A 23,585-nucleotide genomic window follows, 5' to 3' on the forward strand; every position below is an offset into this window, starting at 1 on the left:
TATTAGCAACCTATTTTTTAGAGTTGACAAAGGGAGAAAGTGTACAGAGTGAAAAAAGAGCAAGGACTTTGCTTAGCCGAATTGGAGGTGACCTTTGCCAAAAAGGAAAAATTCTTAAAACTTCACCAAATATAATATGACACCAAAAAAGAGAGAAAAAGACTACAAGTTTATCAAATGGCAAGTGGCAAGCCGTCTTTCATGACCTGTGTAATGTTGTTGGTGAATGGATGTGCTAGGGAACTGATTTCCATGAGCAGGTGGTTTTAGCCGACATTCTACAGCGTCCGGGTAGCGAGATAATGGGCTGATATACTGTATTCAGAACCATGCATGAAAAAGTAGAGCATGCACAACATGGCACTAAATTAAGCTTTTGGCAAGAAACATCTTTTAGACATATTGGCTGCTACTAGAATCTAAAGTTTGTTTTTCAATTTGTTTGTTGAGTTTATAATTGACATCTCAAGCAAACAAGCCAAAAATCTAATCGTTTTCTCAGAAGCTTTTTAAAGCATGTTTCACCTTCTGTGTGCTTCCAAGTTAGACATTGAATGGCAGCAGGAGTCAAAACAGATTCAATTAGTCCTACTGGCGTCTGTGTGATGGCCAGTTTAAATTTTAGATCATTTTTGTTATTGTTTTGTACGCATATACCAAGTATGTAGTGCTGTGATGTTGGATGTTACAAGGGACTATGACAAAAGCAAAATCATTTGATGGTGTGTTTTTTATTATATTAGCTTTCCTAAAATGAAATGTTTTTCTTTGCTAACAGTTTTTCAATATTACTACTAATATGATATCATTAGATTCTTGCCTATACACAGCCCTGATAAAGAGTTTATTTCAAAAACCAAAACCACAAAGCAAATCCTGACATGTATTTTCTAAAATCGATTGCTTTTACTTGTTGAGTATTATATAACTGAAAGGAATTATGGCTAGATGCTTACTATTACCCCTTAATTTCCGAGGACAAAACAGTTGCTATATCTCAATGTGGATATTTCCCATCGTACACTGTCATGCACTGTGAACACTTTTGCAGTGCGTACATTTTGACCGTGTTCAGCCAAAATGTTGATCATCGTTCCTGGACAAAGTATTTTGTAAGTGCACCATCCGCGTTCTCATAGTGCATTTTGCCATACTTTGCATTGTGACCAACGTATGCAAAAGACAATTCGGAAAACAATATGTATATTTTGTGCAGTACCTAATATATATTTTTTAAATCCAATGAGCAGGGATGTACGAGTTGGCGTTTTTTTTTCCCTCTGCTGCATACCCGCAATGATTAAAGTCATTTTGTTGATGTACAGTTTGAGTTTCCCTGTTTGCATTCTGTGCGTCTTTATACAGCTTTCAATGCCTCCCTTCAACTCGCCTGACCTCCACTCATGCATTTTATTTCCTGGACTCCTTGTGGCGAAAAACCTGTATGTCAGAACACATTGTGTCATTGCAAGCTCAATGAAGTCTGATTCCTCATCCTCTCTCTCCCTCACGTTCTCCAGGTGAGCGGGATCAACGCACCGGTAAGAAGGAAGCGTGAGCAGCGCGTGCTGTTCATGGTGGTCGTCATGGTGGTCTGCTACCTTTTGTGCTGGCTGCCGTACGGCATCATGGCCCTGCTGGCCACCTTCGGGTCGCCGGGCATGGTCACCCCCGTAGCGAGCATCATCCCATCCATCCTGGCCAAGACGAGCACCGTCATCAACCCAGTGATCTATGTCTTCATGAATAAACAGGTGAGAGGGTGGGGGGGAGGGGGGCTGATGTCAGTGCTTTTTATCTTTCACTGTCACGCAGCAGCAGGCGGAGGTCATCCTACATATAGGCCAGACATCTTGTTTTCACGTTGGTTTGATAAAACGGTAATGAGTCATTGTTTTATATTCCAATCTGTTATGCCAGTGCCTTTGTTTCTACTGAATAATCTAAATGCTGAACCTGTGTTTATGAATGAGGAATTGAATCTGGCTATTTGAGGAAAAAGGCTATCAATCAGCATCACCAGGCAGCTAATGACATCAACTATTCAAGAAGAAAGGGATAGGTCCTCCTGTTTGTTTTTTGTTGCATCTCAGGCCATGTTGGACAAATCTAATATAATCTTTAATGACCTTATCCAAGACTTTCATGTGATTTCAACCAATTCCCATTACTTTTGTTAAACCAAAGGGGGCATTTGCAATGTCATGAAGCAATATATCCTCTGAAGTGGTGATTATTGTCTCAAAGTTAGTTTGAATTGAATGACAATATGATAAGTCACTTGGAGATTAAGTGTTTGTAAATAAGAGCTCCTATTTTGAGCTTCCATAAGAAGCCCAGGACTTTTGTTATTTTTACTTGTGCTACAACTTAGTTGGGGGTAAACCTTCCTGGGAAAAATAAGTGTCACCTGACTCTCTTAATACATATGACATTGGGTTTATCACTAACATTGGCAAATAACTACTCAACATGTTTTTTTTGTTGTGTGTTCCCTTGTTATGTGATGTTCAAATAAAAACTCTGCTTCCAATCAAGCATTTCAAGGATGTATTCTTAACATCAAGAAAAATTACTTATTTCATTTCTGGTATAGTTAGAGGACAATACCACTCTCATATCTCTTGAAGAAAGCTAAAGTTAGCAGCCTGTTAGCTTAGCAACAAGCGGAGTTTCCAGGAAACTACTTCACAAAATAGTTCGGCACAAAAAAACATGCAAAACAGAATCATTTGTACATTTCTGCTTTTGTGCCTATTAAACAAATAAAATGTTAAGCGTAGATGAGCTCAACGGAGCCAACTAGCTTTTCCCGCATATGCTAAGCTAAAATGCTAACTAACTCGTCTTTTCATAAGACTGTAACACTATCATGAGTTGAATCATAGAGTCACACTTGTAGGGTTGTTATCTTCTCATGCCACTGGTTGAGAACCACATTGATTATAAACTAGATGTACATAGATACTAAATAATAGATTAAGGTCTGGGGGACACAACGCCTCTGTATGCAAATAATTAATGACAACAGACCTTTAAAGTGGTATCACATTTATTGTGCAACTCTGGCATGTTCATGTTATTTAATTTGATCCGTAGACTAATGGAGACAAGCATCTTTCTGTTGAGTGACTCTGTCTGAGCCTTTTTATTTAGCAATTTGACGTTCAGTCAAGATACTACGTAAGAGTCCAGAACAGTGGTTGAGATTGTTCTAACTCAAAATCAGATTTGGCTTTTTCTAGCAAAGGTCTTTGGTGAATTCAAATCAGATTTAATGAGACACTTTGCCAGGAGGAGTACCGATGCAGTTTGGCCCCAAAAGGATACACTTAGAGGGCAAGTTTTGTTTGATGGATAACTCCAGTTACTTTTAACTACGCCTTGATTTCCTGAAGTCTCTATCATTATGATTAATTGTGTTTAAAACACTTGCTTCACTGTAGAGCTTTATACACAAGCGGTTTGTATTTCAAAACACATTTTCTACATAAATGGATTGATTTATAGATATATTCTAGCTTAAATAGCTCATATATCACATGTTTGTATTGTTTACCAAGGCTGAAATACCAATAGTAGATCTGAAGGACATAGCTCGATGAAAAATATATTTATGTTACATAAAATCATGGAATCCTAGTTTGACTTAAAGTGTGAGTGCATGCAGTATTAGGGACAGTGAAGTGGCGGTATGACCGAACATTTTTCATTGTATATAATAGAGCAGGGGTCGGCAACAGGCGGACCTCGGTCCGGATCCGGACCCAGACGCCGACCTATACGGACCGGACCTATAATCAATACATTAATAGGGGATTTCAATTTTGACTGGGCGATTCTATTTTCACCGACAGGGGGCGAAAAAGACGAGTGAGCGATACAGGGAGAGAAACACAGAAGAAGAGATGAGACAGCGGCAGAGAGGAGCGGAGAGGAGAGTGAGTGAAGAGAATAATTAGCGATACAGGGAGAGAAGCGGAGAGGAGAGCGAACAGGCATGTTAGCAGCGACAGGGAGAGACAAATAATTACACATGGCGCTCTCCAAGAAGAGGAAAGTGGACAGTGAGAACCAGTGCTGAATTGGGCCGGTACTCACCGGTACGACGCAGTACCGGCACTTCTGATTTTTACCCATGTGGTACCGGCACTTCTTACTGAGTACCGGCAAGGTGCCGGTGCTCGGTACTCAGCCGCCGGCTGCCGGCGGCACGTCATGACGCATGACAACAAATATGCCCAGCCAGCGGCATCTCATGACGCATCTCATGACGCTCACTACAACAACAATGGGGGACTGCGTCGGGTCGATGATCGTGTTGCTTTTAATCATACGAAGCCAGATTAAATTAAATAACGACTTCTCCAACCTTCTACTTTTCTAGTGCCGTGGTTCATTGTTTATTAATGTGTTTCAGCGGCATTTACCGACCGCTGCAGTGCTGCTGTTATATATATAACGGCCGGCAGCATCTCATGACGCATCTCATGACGCATCTCATGACGCATCTCATGACGCATCTATGACATGCCGCAGCGATAGACTAGAGCAAAAAAGACATCACATAACGATAACGTTAGCATTTCGAAAATGTTAGCGTGGCTTAATAATAGTGCGAAAAGACAGCAGTTGTCGCCGGACAAGGATTCCCTCTCTCCTTTCCTGCTGAAAGATGGTGAGTGTACTCAGGGACGAGGAGTCATTTAACCAGCCGCCAGTAGGAGTCAGGCTTTACTTTCTTTTATATCCATAAAGAAAAAGTAAATCTGTTTACAGTTGTTTCATATGGATGTTGAGAGGTATCCATATATCTCTTAATTTTGCTCTCAAAGTGCACCAGATTGATGCATCTAACTTCTAAAAAATCTTCCCGTACAGTACAGTGAGCCTTTCTAAAATATACAGTAAAGAGACAAACCCACCAGCATTATAGGATATGACTCTGAGCCAAATACTTGTTTTTGGGCTGTTTAAATAAATTGACTTGAAACCGTTGCTGATTTAGAGTACTGGCACCTTTTTTATTCCAATTCAAGCACTGGTGAGAACAGAGCTGTTAACCCTGAGTGGACTCATTCATGTTCATCCTGCCCACTGGGAGCACAGAACCAGTGTGTCTCATTTGTTCAGAGACCGTGGCGCTCATTAAAAGTGCCAACACGCCACTATGAGACAAAACACAAAGTGTTTGACCAAACTTTCCCTCTCAAGTGAGAACTGAGGTCACAAAAAATAAATATCGTTCCAGGGCAGGCTAACCGAGGCTAACCAATGAGCACCTGCATGTGTGTATGAGAATGGCCCTGACACCATTTCAGCCCAGATTTAAACTCCTGGCAGGACAAGCTCGAGCTCAATTCTCGCACTGAATTGAGTGAGGGACTGCAATATAAGAGGGAAAGAAAGAGAATCTTTAAACTGTTCAATTGTTATGATGTGTAAAGACTGATATTGTTCTATAATCGGCTGAAACTGTTAAGTCATGATGTGAAACGGTTAACAAAGAAAAAGGGAAACTCAAGCTGCTGCTGCTACACTTTATTTTATTTATCTAAAATTAAGCACTTTTAAGATGCGCATATTTTCAAAAGCTATTTTATTTATTTTCTCTATTTTATTTTTAAATGCAGCCCGAGAGGAACATTACACATATCCACAGTATTTACTGTATATCTGTATAGTTCAATGTTAATTGACAATAAATATTGTTGTTTATGAATTGTACTTTCTTTATTTGATTGGCAGTCAGCTGTTGATTACATGCAGACGTTGATGAAGCTGCAGCTACTTCAATATATATCACACTAATTCATAAAGCATCTTAGACATTTTGTTTGGCACAAACGTATAAAATAGAGAATCATAATTTACAGTTTTTCACTGTCGTCCTCATATCCTTTTGGGGGTTGGAAGAAGATATTGTTTATTTAAAGTTAAATGCATCTGATACACACTGAGGGCCAAATGAAGAGGATAGAACTTAGGGCTCTCGTAAACAATGTAATTATATTATTAACTTGTTTGTATAATTACAAGTTTGATGACACTGTAATATAGTCATACCGACAAACCGTGTTTTGAAACTAATCTGATGGGTGGCCATCATTGCCGTAAACCTCACTGACGACAGTCCCCACAAAAGCTTCTCCCTACCCAGATTAAGAGTTCTAGCTCTTCACAGTCTAGGTAATAAGACTGTAAACATATTTATTTTTCTGCGGCTGTAAAAGACCTGATTCTCTGAAAATGTTACATATTTTATATGACAAAAAGACAACAATTCCCATTACAAATCATTATATACTAACTCATATGGAAAATGTGAGTAATGGAGAGGCCCCTGGGTCCCCCTGAGGGGTTAATCCGACCCTTTTGTTTATGCACTTCCTCATTATCTTTCCATTGTGTATTCTCCAAGTTGGTTTTGCTTTATTGTTAAGCATGCATTAATTAGTAGAACAGCAATATCCACAATCATTTATGAATATTAAAGCAAACACATTCACTGCAGCAATTTGTTCTATAATGACTTGCTCCTCAGAGAATATGGGGCTCCTGTTTGTGTTTATACAGCCCATGTGTGATAAGAACAGCTGCAAACATGTCCGCAGGTTCTACTTGTTATTCCCAACGGGGAGTTTACACCAAGAATTCTCCCTGCCGACAGATTGTATGACCTGAATGCAGCATTGCAGTCTACAGTACTGTTGAGTAACTTGTAAAACATAAGCAGTGGTTACTCGAGAATTAGATTTTGGGTTTAACTTCTCTAGAGTGATGAAGTGGAATATGAACATAATCCGGCCACATTATGTGTGGCTTGATATTGAGTGAGAAAAAGGATGATAAACGGTGTGAGAATGGGTCGGCGGATAGCATTTCTCCACGATCTCAACTCGTCTATTACCGACGTCCAGGAAGCTCTATGCAAGTCTATGGGACTCCCTGATAGTTGATTTTCGACGCTATAGGTCCCCCCAGTGCGCTTGAAAATAACTCCAAGGGATCCTGACATAACGTCAATATAGGACGAGTTGGGAGTGAGAATGTGATCAACTATGCATTCGTTAGGATGTTCACCATTTTTTGTTTGTACCTTGTGTATTAAAGGTGCCATATTGTGCTCATTTTCAGGTTGATATTTGTATTTTCTGCCTCTGCTGTGACATGTCTCCATGCTTTAATGTTCAAAAAGCTCTTTAATTTTCTCATACTGCCTGTGCTGCAGCACCTCTTTTCATCCTTTGTCTGAAACCAGATCCCAGTCTGCTCTGATTGGTTAGCTGGCCGGCTCTGTTTTGATTGGTCAACCGATTAGAGACGTCCACTAGAAGCGAGAGTGTTACATAATGATATGATTATGTTACAGAAGTAAACAAAGGAGTCCAATGGAGGTGTTTGGGCAGCGTTGGGGGGTTTGCGATGAAAATCTCTCTGCGAAACTTTTGGGATTTTAATAATAATATTTTATCTTATTAGATGCATGATTTCTAACATACTGTACAACCACAAGAACATACGCTTATGCATGCATTAGATGTCAACGATTTTTTTGGTTTGTACCTGGTGTCTTGTCCTGGCGCTCAACTTCGAACTCCTGGAAAAGGTATAGACAAAGGGTCATTAGATTAATATGAGCTTCAACATTTGAAGTCGAGATCAATTATGAAATGATTAATACCGCAGTCAAAAACGCAAGGTAACTGCAGGTGACTGTAACTAGACTTTGATGAGTTCCTCTCTGAAGTAAAACTCGTTGTACCGAGCAAAACAAAGATTAAGATGCTTTGTTCCTTTCTGAAGCACTTTTCATCATGGTGAGAAAAATAACAGTAGAAATCCCACTGCGGTGCACTGATAAAACGTGTCTCCTCAATGTAATCTTCATCATCTCGTTCTGTTCTTCTGAAGTGCTGTGTAAGCTTCTATAAAGTATTATCTCCAGAGTCAGTCGGAGGGATTTTATGTACTGTACAGAAAATTACATTTGGTACTGTATATATTGGAGAGTTAATCTTATCACAGACTCCAACGTGTTTGCTTTGACTTTTAAACTTTCCTCACTGATTCACTGCAGGGAGTTATTTTATTCTAATGTTGGAAAACAATCGCATAACTACAACCAATTCCAGATGTTGCTCCGTCATGTTGAGGTCCAAGAGTCAATTACACACCTGTCTGTTCCGTCTCACACTCCTTCCTACTCACGCCACCTGCCCCTTCGCACACTGACCTCACAGGGACGGTGTGTAGCCCACACATCATCGACCTCATGACAGCGCGAGACAAAAGGGACACTGAATGTCCTGTATGTCATTTTCAGTCTTCAATTCCTCCCAGCCCGTTACTGTGGAAACTGTGAGTTGAGGCGAGTTGAAGACTAAAAATGCTGTACAGATACAAGGAACAGCTGCTGTGGAAGGGTCCCATCCACAATGAACAGTGGAGAACATGAAGTGTGAGGTGAATGCACTGTATTATGGGTACATTTACACTGAATCACCTTTTGTTAATGAATGTGTGAATACATGGTGGATTATACTGTATGTCAACGGAGACCAAATGGCAGCTTCTCTGACAAAAACTGTTGCAAATGTGGAAGTCATATATAATGGTTTTACATTAAAATGGTGTCTTTGAGAAATGTTTTAATGGTTACAGCTACAGTTCACTGCACAAATGTATTATTTGTACTCTTATTTTAGTAAGTACTATGAGTTTAGCTATATAACTTTTTAGAGCAGCTTTAAAGCCAGATTCAGCCAGAGTTGATCCAGAAAAAAAAAAACATGTCGCACCTGTATTTAAGAATATTTTTAAGATGACACTGCTTATGGTCTTGAGGATCAGTCTCATAAATGATACGTCCAACACACTGACATGTTGTATTAATTCACATTCCATTTTATTGCTGTGAATTGCCTTATCATGACTGACAGTTTAACAGGCTGTGGGATTTAACGAGTGATCACTCCATCACTGCACAAATAATTGATTTGGTTAAAGTCTACTACTGTTTGCATTCACTTCGCTCAAGTTCAAACCACAATTTGGGCTCCAATTGTACATCGGGCCTGCAGCTATTGATTCATTTAGTAACAAATGATTCTACCTATTATTCCTTTGAATAAATCGGATTGGATACTTTCACTTTAATTAAGTCAAATAGTAAATATACACAAGACCTATGTGGAGGTATTCACACCAAAATTAAAATAGAAAGTTGGCTTTTGAAAAAAAAGAATAATTGCATTAAGGATTTTACTCAGTTTTTTATTTTTTTTAGAATTTGGCTTTTCTTTTTAAATCATTTTGGGACATGCACACTGAAGAGACTTGCAATTATTTTCCCTAGACTTCTGCTTTCAGACGTAGTTAATTATGAAGTAATTACCCTATCCGATAATAATCCAATGCAATCATGTAATATAATACATTATTTTATATATATTAAATATGTATATATGTATATTTATATAGTCTTAAAGTTACAACCGGCCCTTTGAGTGCAACCATGATGCCGATGTGGCCCGTGATGAAATTGAGTTTGACACCCCTGCTGTATATTAATACATTAATATAAGAATTCAGTTTATTAAGTTGGAATTACTGTGCTATTTTCTACAAGAACTTCAAAAGAAAAAGAAAAAGCTTGGTGCACAGACATGTCAAAGCAGAGAAGCTTGTTGTGTGTCCTGTCTAATATATTCAGTAATTGGGAAACAAACAGTAATTTGCTTATATTTAAATAATTGTGTTGCAGTTATGCTCATTAACTGGTTGAGGAAGATCCATTTATTGCTAAGCAGTATTGCCCTTCTGACTGGGAGATCACATGTTTCCGCTTCATTGTGACAAAGACTTTATTAGGTTGTTTGCTTAGGGCATGATGGAGCGGTTGGGGCCTATTTGACTGCAGTTTATAAACTAGTGTTCAGAAGAACTTTAATCATCATTTGACCTAAATGGGAAACCATTTTTGGGAAATAGTTTTTAGAGCATTTAGGATGACTTACCTCAAAGTTGAAATGCCTGACATTGTCATTAGATGATCACATTTTTAAATTGGAAAATGTATAATGGGGCCATATTTGTATTGACCCCTTTGGCATTACACTTAATTACTCTGCACTTTTGTCTATTGGAGTTGCAATAAGGTTGAGAAGTCTATTGACGAAAAGAAAGAAATCACTATTTTGAGGATCGACAAATCTTTAAAGTTAATTGTGTAAAAAGCCTGGCCATTCTGTTCTTAGGCTCTCAAATATGTTGATATATTTGGGTTTTGGCAGGGTTAGGGTTAGTTCAAAGACTCAATGATTCAAAGGGGTTATTGCATTATGCAGAAAAGCTACGCAGAAATTGGCAATGCACATTTTAAGTCCCGGGCCCCGCCAACAGTGCAAAATACACTATAGTCAAGGTAAAAATAAATTTAAAGTAAAACAGTTCAATAAAATATAGTGTGAGACATACAATTTGTTTAAGTAAAATGCAGGAATAAGAAAGCTGAGTAAGGGTTAGGTTAGGTTAGGCTTAGGGTTGGGGTTTTGGGTTCAGGGCTGTGATTTCTTTAGGACCTGTGGATGGGCGTGTGTGTAGATACATGTTGCGTTTAAGAGGTGATTATCTGTAGTGCCGAATTTGCCCCGAACATTAGGGTTAGGCCCTATAGTCTGTTTTATAACACCATGTTCCTCTCCTACCTCTATTGACAAGAAGCATTCTACAGTGAACTTGACAAAAACAGTGGGCTGAATGAGTGGACTATAGTTGAACCCATTGGCTGAACTGTTTTTTTTTGTGTGGCTTTGATGAGACCAATTTAATTCCATCAGTGTCTAAAGAAGTCAGTTCAGCATCATCTGTTCAAACCCAAAGATGATAACGCATCATAAAGTTATAAAGCCAGTCGCTTCAGATACAGGGCAAAGCAGTAATAACATGACAAATCTAACGAGCTTAATGCCTAATTCCTGCCACCTTAAAACTCACAACATTGTATTGATTATTAAAGTAACCTGTGTTCCTAGTGCCCAGACGTGAGTTTGCTTACATATATGTGTGTACTTAATTACTTTGTATTAAATAGTAGCAGTCTGTATAACAAGAAGCTGAAACATTTGTATTGAGAGTAGTGGGGATGGGAGAGATAAGATATCCTTATTTGGACACCGCGTGGCAGACATCTGGAAGACAGCAGAGTAAGATGGGTGTGTGTTCATTGCAGTGGCTATATGCTGTATAATTACTGCTCAACTATACCTGTGTTTGTGTTTTATTGATTTCTCTCTGTTTTATTCTTTCATGTTGTGAGTACTAAATTGCCACAACATTGTGAAGTAGTTGGCTTACATGTGCTTAATTACTCTGTATGAAGTAGGAGCAGTTTTGCATGACAGGAGCCTAGAGATGTGGGAGAGGAGACATCCTTATTTAGACACAGCAGGGCAAGTATCTGGAAGGCTACATGTCTAAATTAGGTGTGGGATCTAAAGTAACTGATATGTATTACTTGTATTGGCCAACTATAAACAGCTAGGTCGTAAACATATCTTTAAGATACCAAAAGTATGTGAAACTGTGTGTGTATTGAACTGATGGGGGAGGGGGCCAGAGAGAGGGAAGTCTATGCAGAAAATGTGTGTGTATGCAGGGTGCAGGAATGTGAGACAACGGACACCAGATGTGTTTGTTTTGCCTCAAACTGAAGAGACTCTTGTTTCCGGGCTGCCTCCTGGCTGGCTTGTGCTGATTCGCTGCGACAGGCTATCGTTTTTATATCTCCCAATAGATGGGACCTATGGGAGGAGCATCCGTCACAACTCCACCCCATTGTTCTTACATGTATCCTGTTGTGTGCTTTGTCCGGTCTCTTTTCCTCCTGCCGCCAAGATAGTAAGATCTCCCAGCACTGGGAACAGAGCAGGGGTGCCCCTTTTAAAGTGTATAGTTGTTCTTTTACCATTAAAACAGATTATTGTTTAACCTTTATTCTGGTGCTTTGAATTCCTTCTTTTATAAATCTGACCAGCTCATCAAAGGACACGCGGAGCCGAGGTGGGTTTCAGACCACTCATTGCTCCAACAATTGTTAAACACGCCTTATAAAATGTCCTTTCACTAGATAAGGAATGGAACAATATTTCAGTCCCTAAGTTAGCTCTCCTTCAGGTTCTCGACTATTAAAACCAAAGGGCCAACGTCGACTCAATGCATACTTTTAACAATGTGATTATAAATAAATTCCAAAGAGAGTGCTGTAAATTATTGGCAGGCACAAACCACAGTTAGTTATATTGGACTCCGAGACTGGATAATGAGAGCTTAGTTAAATGCTGTGTGATTTTATTTTATTTTTATTTAATCGTTTATTTGGCAGGGACAATGCACAGTAATGAACACTTAAAACATTCAAATGTATCAAGCGTAACAGTGCCAGATTTAGCTTTGAGCTAATTTCCATCCGCAATCCCTCACATAAAACATTTAAGAAAATTACAGTATACAAACATAGCAAAAACTAAATACATGATATGCAAAAAGTGCAAAAGAGCAAGAGCAGCATACACGAGTATTTACCACATGGCAGTACAATATAGCAGCTACGACATATAAGGTACAAGAGAACCATCTCCGTCAAACAGAACAAGATTGGATTTATTTCTGGTTGCCAGGGAGCTGCTTATTTTATCATTTCAGAAAGATGATTTCAGTGTGGAAATGATTGATAGACATAAAAATACACTGCCGCCCTTAACAGAATTGGAATGTGCCAGAACATCTTCAGAGGAAATCTGTTGATTGTCATTCTGTTCACAAGTTCCTTTGTGATGCTCATTATTTTTCCGGCTATAGCTCCCAGATCATTTCTACTCTCTGTGGTGTGCCGTACACTTCAAAAGAACGGGAGTTTAATTTATTAGATCAAATTAAGTCAGGAAATCGTGGAATTAAGTAGTGGGTTGTGTGCCGACATCTATAAAAATAAGCTAAATGCTTCCAGCCATTTATTCACTTCATTTAGATCCCTTAAACTCAATTAAGTGTTAGTGATTGTCTGCAACTGAACTCATATCAGACTGTGGTGAGAGCACTGCAAAGTTTTGGATATTAGTTTTACAAAGAACTCTGTCAATAGTCTATTTGCCTGTATATGGAGTCCTATTGTAAACCCACATGTATTGAGTTCACAAAAGTGTTATGTTGAAATGTATAGTATGAGTCTCTAACATATAGGAACTGCTGGGTGCTAAGTTGCATATGTTGGGCAATGTGTGAATTAGCATGAGTTGAGTTAAGTAGCATACATTAGCATAATCACCTATATCCCCAATATTTCAAAAAAAGATTAGCACATTTGGATGTTATTGGAGTGATTTAATGAGGATGCTGAATCCATTTCTCAGAAGTGTTAGAGGACTGTAGATCAAAACTAGTTTAAAATGATTGATTTGATCATTGATTGAAAATGAAAAAGGTTGCCAAATGCATTCATATTTTGAGATTATGTTGGACTTTTATGAAACAAACAATACTTATCTCACAGAGCGAATGTGAGTGATACTGCTGATGATTGTATCTTTGTGCACGGTCACCTACAGTAACATACAAATGTAATCCGTCCAACGAAATGCATCACCCAAACATGATGTGACCGGTGAACTATTCAGTCATCACTCTTTGAAACACTCTGTCAGTGCATCTGTCTGTCATGCTTCATCTATTAATATGTCATCACCTTCACCTTTCTCTTGACCTTAGCCTTGATGCCCCTGTGTCTCATCTCACTTCCCCTTTTTGTCTGTTGTCTCCATCTCCCTGTGGGAGAGCGGGGAGTTTGCATCAGCACCGCTGAGAGGCGTTGATTGTCTTGTTTCCTTACATCTCTGTGTAGCCTTCACTGATAGATGACCAATAGGTTATGGACGGACTGAGTTTCTCATTGTGAGGAAAATGTCTTTGTTGATGTGCTGAGGCTTTTCTCGATGTCTGCCCTTCTCTCCGCACCTCTAAGCACCCAGCATTTGACAGACAGAAATGTGCGGGAGAAGTTCAATGTCGAGTCAAGTCAGTCACAAAGTGAGTTTGTGGTGAGGTTACAAATTCATGTTTGGGAGATCTTTTCAATCGAAAAGGACCTGGTTTTTGTCATTTAAGGGATAAGGCTACAGGTATTTGAATTGGACAGACACATACCTGAGCTATCATGTTAGAAATTGCCAGAAGTTTTGTTAGAGTATCAATACTTTAATCTCCCCAACCTTCACCCCAGGGCCGTCCCAGGCTAACTTGATGCCCCATGCAAAGTTCGATAATGAGGCCCTCTGTTTCGCGAGCGTCAACGGGGTGGTGGGGAGGGTGCGAGTGGCGCCTCGCAGCGGTGAAACCGTGCACCGCTCAGTTGAAGCTCCCTCCGCAAGATGAGGCCCCTTCAGCAAGATGAGGCCCCTTCAGCAAGATGAGGCCCCCTCCACGAGGTGAGGCCCTACGCAGTCTGCGTGATCTTCCTGCTTCACCCCATCCCATCGTTTTTACTGGTTACCAGGTTATAATAATATACTTTTAGTTTTAAAACTTCATGTCTGCTCCTTTCACAAAATACCGAAGGGAGGAGCTGTAGCGTAAAGGATTATGGACATTGTCCCGCCTACAATTGTGGTACTTCTTTTCAATTTAAATACAACATATATTGAGTAATACACTTAATATATATCATTTCACCCATAATGACAATGATAACAATGTGGGCTAATGGTAGAATGACGATATGCCTTCAACCCCTGATACAGTACTGATTTTCAGCAAAAGCCCAAATGAACATCACATCTCTTGACTGTTACAATGATTCCTGTTTCTTTATACATTTGTTTTGATTACTCTATGTACTGTATCCAGCAACCCTTTATTGTCTTGATGTCTCTATTTCGATGTCTTTCTCTACAAATTAAACTTTTCATAAATGTTGTTTATGTTTTTTTTTTTTACTTTTCTTATGTGACCAGTAGTTGTGAAACAGATTAGGCATGTTTTGCGCTCATGAGAAAATGTAGTAGACTATAAGTATACCTGAACATGTACGTATACTAAGTATACTACGTTTACTCAAGAGTGGCGTCTTCACATTACCAAGAGCTGAGGAAAGGGACTTAAAATGTTGTTCCAGTGCTTGTCTGAGTTGTGAATATGTCTAGGCTGGAAATGCCTGGAATTTAAAGTATAGCCAAATACCCTGAATGCATTGTTATGCCTTCAACCTACTGCTGGCATCCTCAATAATTCAGAAACCCCCCACCTGTCCATCAGCAGATACTTGCACTTTGAGCCAGGTACCATGGGGGCTCTGTTATGTTCAGGTTGGAGAAACACAGGAGGATCTGCAGGAAATCATAATCCTGACGCTTCCAGATATGTTTCTTGGGTTGAAAAATCTATCCAGGGGTCCATTCACTATTTATCATTCCCTGACAGGTGGTGTATACATTTCAATGCCTTTCCTCTGTGCCTTGGAGACAGCCCGTCTGTTCTTTCCTTAAAACATTTTCATATGTTCTACCCTGGTTGGAAAACAGCATTGTTGGAGGTTGAAGTGTAATCACTGTGACAATTCCATAACTTTGAAGAAATATGGTTATAGTAATGTCTTTTAAATCTTGCAATGAAATGTCAATCTAAATGCATCCTATTGTGGTTTTATCAGCTGTAAATGAAGGATGTAAAATCTTCCATGATGAACTGCCACTTGATATGTAAATCTTGCTGCTAATTGAGGGATCACAATCAACTTACATATTAAAGTTTACAATTCAGCTTATACTTTGGTGACACTTATTTTCTATTGTTTTGGTTGTGTTAAGCAGGTATTAAAAATGGCAAACGAGATACATGGTGACGCTTGTTATGCTGATCAAACAAGTGATGCTTGTTTGATTGAGCCCAAAAACTAACCTTGATGTTTTCAGACTAAAACTGTAATACACAGTGGCTATCATTGTAATTATTGAAGATTACTCAGCTGCCAAGTTGTAAGAGCACAGCTGCAGAGTTGAAACCAAGCAATATGCCTAACAAAAAAAGGTTGACAAATTCTTCAATACCCAGGTTCAATGACACACTTTTTATGTCTGTGACAACATTTTAAATATTATTATTTAGTTGGAACAAAATCCAGACCATAGATAATAAAATGGCAATTTCAGTTCTGCTTTGTGAGAAAATGTCAGATGTTCTGCAGGCCGACTAACCCCCCAGTCTTTTCTGACACACTACATCAGGAACACTGACATAAATTGTGAGGAGCAGGATTTGAATGCTGGGGTTATTTGGCTGCTGTAAAAAGCACAATGGGCTTCATTACTTGAATATAAAAGTGCTTAAGTTGGCTTCTAGCTACAGAGCAGGTACCTGTGCCATTTTGTTAAAGTGTACGGTTAAAAGTAATTTTAAAACTAGACAAGGTGGACCTAGATGCCAACCTGCCACAATAACATATATATTGATCCATAAGCATAACAATAAAGTATTGTATGTAGTCTGTTGCTTAAAATCATATTCACCTCAATGCGCGATTGAAATAAAAACTCTAGAAAATTGCACAAAAAGCTCTGTAGGAATTGCCCTTCACCAGCTGCACATATGAGTAAATATTCATTTTCTTCGTCGTAGTTTTCACTATATTCCACCAAAAAAGTGCATCCCCGTGGCTTGTTCTGTTTTGTGCCAGTAGGGCGTTATGTAGGCGACGAGAATGGTGACAGGTGGGCAAGCCCTTGACCCCACCCACCCGTGTGTTTATTGATTGACATCCAATCAACTTCTGGACATTTATTATGTTATTAAAATGCTGAGCAGACCGGCACAAAGCGGGTCACCATGTCACCGTAAGACTTGGCTGTAAAGTGAATTTAAAGGAAACATTTCTAACTGTTGGTGGCAGTTTAAGATACAGTTTAGAATTGTACATCAACATGTGTCCCCTCTGTGTAAAGATCTTCTGGAAAAAATATTTTCTCTCTTTTTGTCCTGATCCATTTATATAAACCTGTGAAAATGAGCTGATCAGCTTTTGGCTACTTTATGATGTCATAACGATGTTTTGGCTTGTGTAACCATTAGCCAATTACCAACCAAGGTAACACCCCCCACCTTATCACCTGAATCTCCTCCGAGAGCACCATTGTGTTATTTATAGCCAAATATCTCTCGTGGGGGGGGGGGGGGAGTGGCTCCTTATTTTCATCTAAAGTAACTGACAGAGAATCAGCACTTTTGAAACAGGGCTGAAACAGAGGGGATTATGGGTAATGCTGCAATGCATGATCTGTTTGGTATTTCGAGCCAAACACTTCAGAGACATGTTTTGTATATTTCTGAGACCTATAATATGTTGTTGAAAAACAGTATAATAGGGGATTAACCTGTTAAGCCCGAAGGTCCCCGACGGTCACAACACTGTGTCTCAGGGCATCTTAATATTTAAGAACCTATTCATGTGTTATACCAGATTAACGAGAAGAATCTCAGCTAACTGACAATACGAACCATTTTTACAGAAACAAAACACAAGTCTCACAAGAAGCGTTAGCATTAGCCCTTAGCTAAAACGGGCAGATGCTACTTCCGGTGCTAACTAGCAAAAACGATCTTTAAAACTTAATATTTTCTGCAGAAACTACATATCAACTGAAAGCTGATACTCCACAGATTATTGTTGTTATAAGAATCATCACTGTAGGACACAAACTCACTGAGCTAGCAGCCAGAACAGAGAAGAACAAAAACAACAGTTTTCAAAACCATAACAATAATGATGTCTTACCGTTGTTGTTTTGTGATCAAAGCTCTTGTTCAAGGGAATAAAAACGTTGTTTAAGGTTAATCCAATGTCTCTTAGTCACTTTAGAATTGTTCCTGATAATCTATCATTACATTCATGGCAGCAGAGTAGGTATAAAGTTTTGCAGTCCCGAGCTAACGCTGTCTCACGTGCTGTTTACGCAAACCTCTCTCTACTTGACGTAAGTGTTTAGCGGGACTTACTAACCGTCACTCGATTATATTGGCTCTAACGGTTCAGAAAAGGTGTCAATCACCCGAACGACCAATGGGTTCCAAAGATATGATCCTGCGTAGTATAAACTACGCCCGCTCCGGCTCCATTACGCATTACGCAGCCAGAAGGGAGAGCTTCACCACAGAGCAGGTGCTAGAGATGCTAGCTGACGATAGCTATGATCATACCAGATGACTCTTCGTCGGATGATGAAGATCTCCTCCAGCCAGACCTGGATCCGGACAGTAGTGACTCGGATGTTGAACTTCCACCACGGGAAAGGTATGTAATATCTCTGTTTTTATATATTACTTATGTGTTTGGTGAAACTGCGTCACAGTGCTAGCTTAGCCAAGAAGCTACAGGAATGATTAGGCAAAATGCTAAATAGTGTTACTTGTCTTTTTGGAGTTACATTTTCTAAATGAATGGCCAGTTAATGAATATATATATATATGTGTTTACTTATTTATTTGGTGTAATATTATTCATTTATTGTCCAATATTATCCTTTTTATATATTACTTTTGTGTTTGGTGGAACTGCATCACAGTGTTAGCTTAGCCAGGAAGCTACAGGAATGATTAGGCAAAGTGCTAAATGGTGTTACTTGTCTTTTTGGAGTTACATTTTCTAAATGAATGGCCAGTGAATGAATATACATGTGTTTACTTATTTATTTGGTGTAATATTATTCATTTATAGTCCAATATTATCCCATAAGTATAAGCCAGTGAATTAATCTAATCTCTTTGTTTTTCCACATTTGTTAGATGACCGCAGCAGGACAAAGCCACACACCCAGAAGACCTTCAGGGAGCAGCTTGCTGCAGAATTGTTGGAGTTTGCTGAAGGTCCTGCTGAAGGCCCTGCACCTCCACCACCCCCTCCACCTCCACCTCCACCACCCCCTCCTCCACCACCACTCACATGCATGCCCGAGTATTATGGGGAAGATGCCACCAAGGTCAGGAAGAACTGCAGCAGGTGCCTAGATGCTGGACTCAAAAGGATGAAGACACCTGTGTACTGCAGGAAGTGCTTCACTGTCAAAGGGAACTGTTTCAGGGAGTGGCACGACCTAAATACTGGAACATTCAGGTAGGTATAAAGTGCAGGTAGGTATAACATTTTGCGAGTGTTTATTTAAAAAAAAAAATACTTGTTGTTTTTATATACCTAGTGTGATTTTATTGTATAGTGTGTTGGTAAAATATTTGTTGTTTTTACAAACCTACAGTGTGGTTTTATTGTATAGTACGTTGGTAAAATGTTTGTTTTTACATGTCTATAGTGTGTTGGTAAAATGTTTGAAATAAATCTGCCCCAGTTGGAGTCAAATGTTACCTATGTTTCCGTTTTTTTTATTGTGCAAGTACACCTACACACAATGACCTACAGTGTAGTTGTATTGTATAGTGTGTTGGTACAGTTACATACACACACAGCTACACTTACACATACACACAGCTACACTTACACATACACATACCCACACAGCTACACTTACATACCCACACAGCTACACTTACACATACACACCTACACACACACACACACACACACACACACACACACACACACACACACACACACACACACACCACACACACACACACACACACACACACACACACACACACACTCACAACAATATTTTAAACATTTTTTTAAGAAATGTTTTTATGTTTTGGGTGGAATGAATACCTATAGTGATGATTCAATGTAATAAAATAATTTTTAGAGTCTGGTACCTGAAAAAGGTCAAATGGCACTGATGGAACCAAATGTGCCCAAAGCTTATTCCGCCTGGACTTTATTTACATAAACCTCTCTAAAAAGCTCAAATGTCACTTGTTTTGCCTCAATCTTGATACAGGGTAGTTATTATATGTTATACTTTGGATTCCTAAAGCTTTTAGGCTACTAACCCATCATTCAAGGTTGGTCTTCACTATAAGTAATGGGTTTTCTGACACTTATACACCCAACTCACATATGTAACCTTGCTTTGACAACAACAATTATTCATATAAACCTTTTAGAAGTGAAGTTATAGTCATTTGTTCTGGGAATGTCATTTTCGAGCCTGAAACCTGAAAAACAGGCTCGGGTTTAACAGGTTAAGTAACTTGGTTCACTTGATTTCTGGAGAGAACAATCTATTTCTGATCAAGTCTTTGTCCTTTGCTTGACCCAGTTCTACAGATGTTTCCAAGCCCTGCTGCGATGTAAGGTTCCTCGACGAGGCTCCAGCGTAAGGAGCTCCTCCAAGGTCGCCACCAAGGCCATGAGGGGGATCGCAATTTCGGGTACCCGCCGCACCAATTACTTCTTGTTTATGGTGGCTTCCCTAGGCCATCCGGTGGCCTCCGGGCCCCAACTTGGACCGTTTGTGGAGCCAACCGTTGACATCACCAAAGCCCCTTCTTCAGACATCAACAGACATGTCGAAGTGTCGATTGCCAGTGATTGGCTATAACCACGAATTCCCAAAGAGAAATCATGAGAGAGATGATGTTACTGATGCATGGAGAGGCGTATCCGAGCAAACCAGGTGGATTTATTGCAGCTGTTGTATCAGCTTTATGACAGCTTAGAGATGGAATGGACCGGTAACAAAGGCAAATCTTGTACTGCCTTTGGTCGATATATAATACCAGCCGGAGCTTAGAGATATCTGCAGATAAAAAGGAAACATGGTCTTTTCTAGGCATTTTAAGGATTTCTTATCACATGTTTGCATAAAGCACTGTCAGACTGTTATGTTAGGAGAAAAAGATTTATAGGGATAATTGTTTGTGCAATATCTACGTTCGGTAAAGAATTTACTATGACATGAGAGAAATGTACTCCGAGTTCAGAAGGGATAAGATGTATTTTTGTATTGATTGGTTATTGATTGTAGCAGTGGTTACAAAGTGAGGTAGAAAGAACACATGTTGTTTGTCATCTTAAGCATTTCAAAGTCTTTCCTAAGGTAGACAACATTATGAAATATTTGAGCAATGAGAATGTACTTGAATTGTTTTTCAAGTATAAGTGTTTTAGCTTTTTATTCATTGCCCGTCATTTTCCTTTTAATTCATCACTTGTCACTTTAAATTGCATAAATCATCTTTTGATTAACTGGTTAAATGTGTGGTTCATTGGAAGTAGCATTGCTAGCATGCTAAGGGCATTAACTTTCACCAGGGATATTGACCTAGGGTTAGTGAAATATGTGCATGTTGTAGAGTTACTGTATAGTTCATTCAATAATGACGTGCATGTGCACTGTTGCAGGATGCAATAGAGGTTGGAAATATACAGTGTCAGTGTTTATGCTTTTATGTTTCATGTGGAACCTACTTGAACAGGTCTCCCTTGGAAAAGAGATCAATGATCTCAATGGGATTTTATCTGTATAAATAAAGGTTTGAAATGAAATGAAATGAGTGTCACATAATGTTCAGTGGTTAGCACTAATACAGATACTAAACTTGCTTTTCTGGACTGATACACACATTTTGAGGGCTGTTATATCTTTTATGTTACTTTTGTGACCAAATCTCAAAGCGCAGGGTGTACTATGTGTTGAAGAACTGGTTCACAGACTATTTAACAATGATTAGCAGATCAGTGCCTTGCTCATTGGCACACAGTCAGGCTTTGAAAAAAGAAAGTATAAAAGACAATCCTGACCAATATGAATTATTTTCTAGTGTTGCAAAATAAAACACTTTACTCGAGTCAACAAATATGCTTTAGATGGAATAATTTTGTTCTGTGTGTGCTTCTGTCTGTCTGCAAAATTCATTTGACACTTTTCCCTTTTGCAATACAAATATATTTGAAGTTTTTTAAAGCCGTGTTGTCAGTGAATGTCTAAGCTATCAGTGGTCTGGTACTTTTTCGCTACTGCCTAATTAGTGTGTGTGATATACTGGTAATCCACTTTTAGTAAATGTGCTGTCAAGACCTTGTATACATTGTTGTACATGAGTTGATACCAAAGCTATAAAACTTGTGAAATGTTTTGGAGGAGAGCTGTTCAATAAAGGTTTTTGTATCTAAATCAATCTTTCAGATTCAGCCTGAGACATTTAGCATGATATAACTTATGAAGCAATTTAGGGAATATTTGAATTAAATGAACATGGTTATTGTTTTAAAACTGGTCATCTTTAACCTTAGAAAATTAGGTTGAAACAGTGTTTTCAGCCGAAGAGCAAGCATTAGCTTAATTTGCCGGCTAATGTAGTTGCAGCGTGTCTGTCTCTATTTAAATCAGGCATGCATTATTGAAAAAAATCAAATAATTAAGTGTATAATGTGCCTTCTCAGTAAGGAAGTGTTGAGAGCTACATAGTATGTTGAATACTTAAAACGAAAATTAGTTATAATCAAATATAATTAATTATATTCTTGTATAACCCACAATGAAAATGCTTCATATTTTAGGTTTTTCTATATTTACAGCATAAACAAAACACAAGTGGTTTGTTAAGTTGAGTGTAAGACCTATAATGATTTATGCCTTACTCTCTAATAAGAGAGTAGGCAGGTTCTTCCCTCTCCTCTCACAGCAGGGAGGTGGGCTCCTGACTTAAGGAGAAACACATTGAGGGTAGATACGTACGGGAATCTTAGAACTAATAGTATTATTTAGATCTACCTGGAAGGCGTTATTAGAACGTACAGGAATCTTATGAATAACACTATTTAGATCGACCTGGAATACGTTATTAGTACGTATAGGGACCTTAGAACTAATAACTCTATTTGAATCTGGGAAAGATGAGAAATATGAATTAAGGTTTTAGATAAAAATATATCCCCAGCATGATATGTTGTATATGATTATAATGTGTTAAAAGGTAAAGACTCTGTATTATTTTGGACCTATTTTTTCTTCAAATAAACTGATCTCACCTGTTGGATTGGGACAACTAAAAAGAAAATCTGTGCTCTCCTCTCCTGTTTCAAAGGTAAGACTGCACCCTGCCACACTCACACTTAGGTAGGAACACACTCCATTTACTGATATCAAAATCCTTCGGGATCGCTTAAACAGATTAAAAAGAGTTGTCTGAATAGAAACAGCAGTTAATTGAACCTGGTTATTCGGGGAGTTAATAGAGGGGACATCTTGCTGACGTTGGTGGATCTGAGCCAAGCAGTAAACTTACATAGACTCAATAACTTCGGTCAGGTCAATTAGTAGGTCAGAGTAATTTACCGGAATAAATTATCAGGACCTCACCGACTCTAAACAGAAGGCTTGAGAGGTAAATAAACATTATTTAAGAGGACATAAGAGCGTTATCATTCAAAATGCACTTGAAAGTTTAAGAAAGAATATAATTACTGAACAATTCCCAGGACCAATATGGATATATAAACAAGCTTTATAAAAAGGTTACCTGAGGTAGTCAGCGTCTTATGAAGTTACCCTCTTTAATACACATTGGTTTTCCAGAGGGAATGTTAAATGTCAGGCTACCTCTAACCTGGTCACAAGACGGGTTTTTTTCCTTCACTGGAGATC

General features: G+C 38.8%; 1 protein-coding gene across 1 annotated transcript in view; it reads left to right on the plus strand.

The window, feature by feature from the left end:
* Positions 1 to 22,970, plus strand: part of LOC117461813 (vertebrate ancient opsin-like) — a 106,756-nt gene extending 83,786 nt beyond the window's left edge. The window contains exons 3-4 of the mRNA XM_034103777.2: positions 1,521 to 1,754; positions 20,256 to 22,970. Of these exons, the coding sequence (XP_033959668.1) occupies positions 1,521 to 1,754; positions 20,256 to 20,537 (516 nt within the window). The 3' untranslated portion in view covers positions 20,538 to 22,970. The remainder of the gene's footprint in view (positions 1 to 1,520; positions 1,755 to 20,255) is intronic.
* Positions 22,971 to 23,585: the final 615 nt, after the last annotated feature.

Source organism: Pseudochaenichthys georgianus, chromosome 17, assembly GCF_902827115.2.
Source record: "Pseudochaenichthys georgianus chromosome 17, fPseGeo1.2, whole genome shotgun sequence".
NCBI classification, from domain to species: domain Eukaryota; kingdom Metazoa; phylum Chordata; class Actinopteri; order Perciformes; family Channichthyidae; genus Pseudochaenichthys; species Pseudochaenichthys georgianus.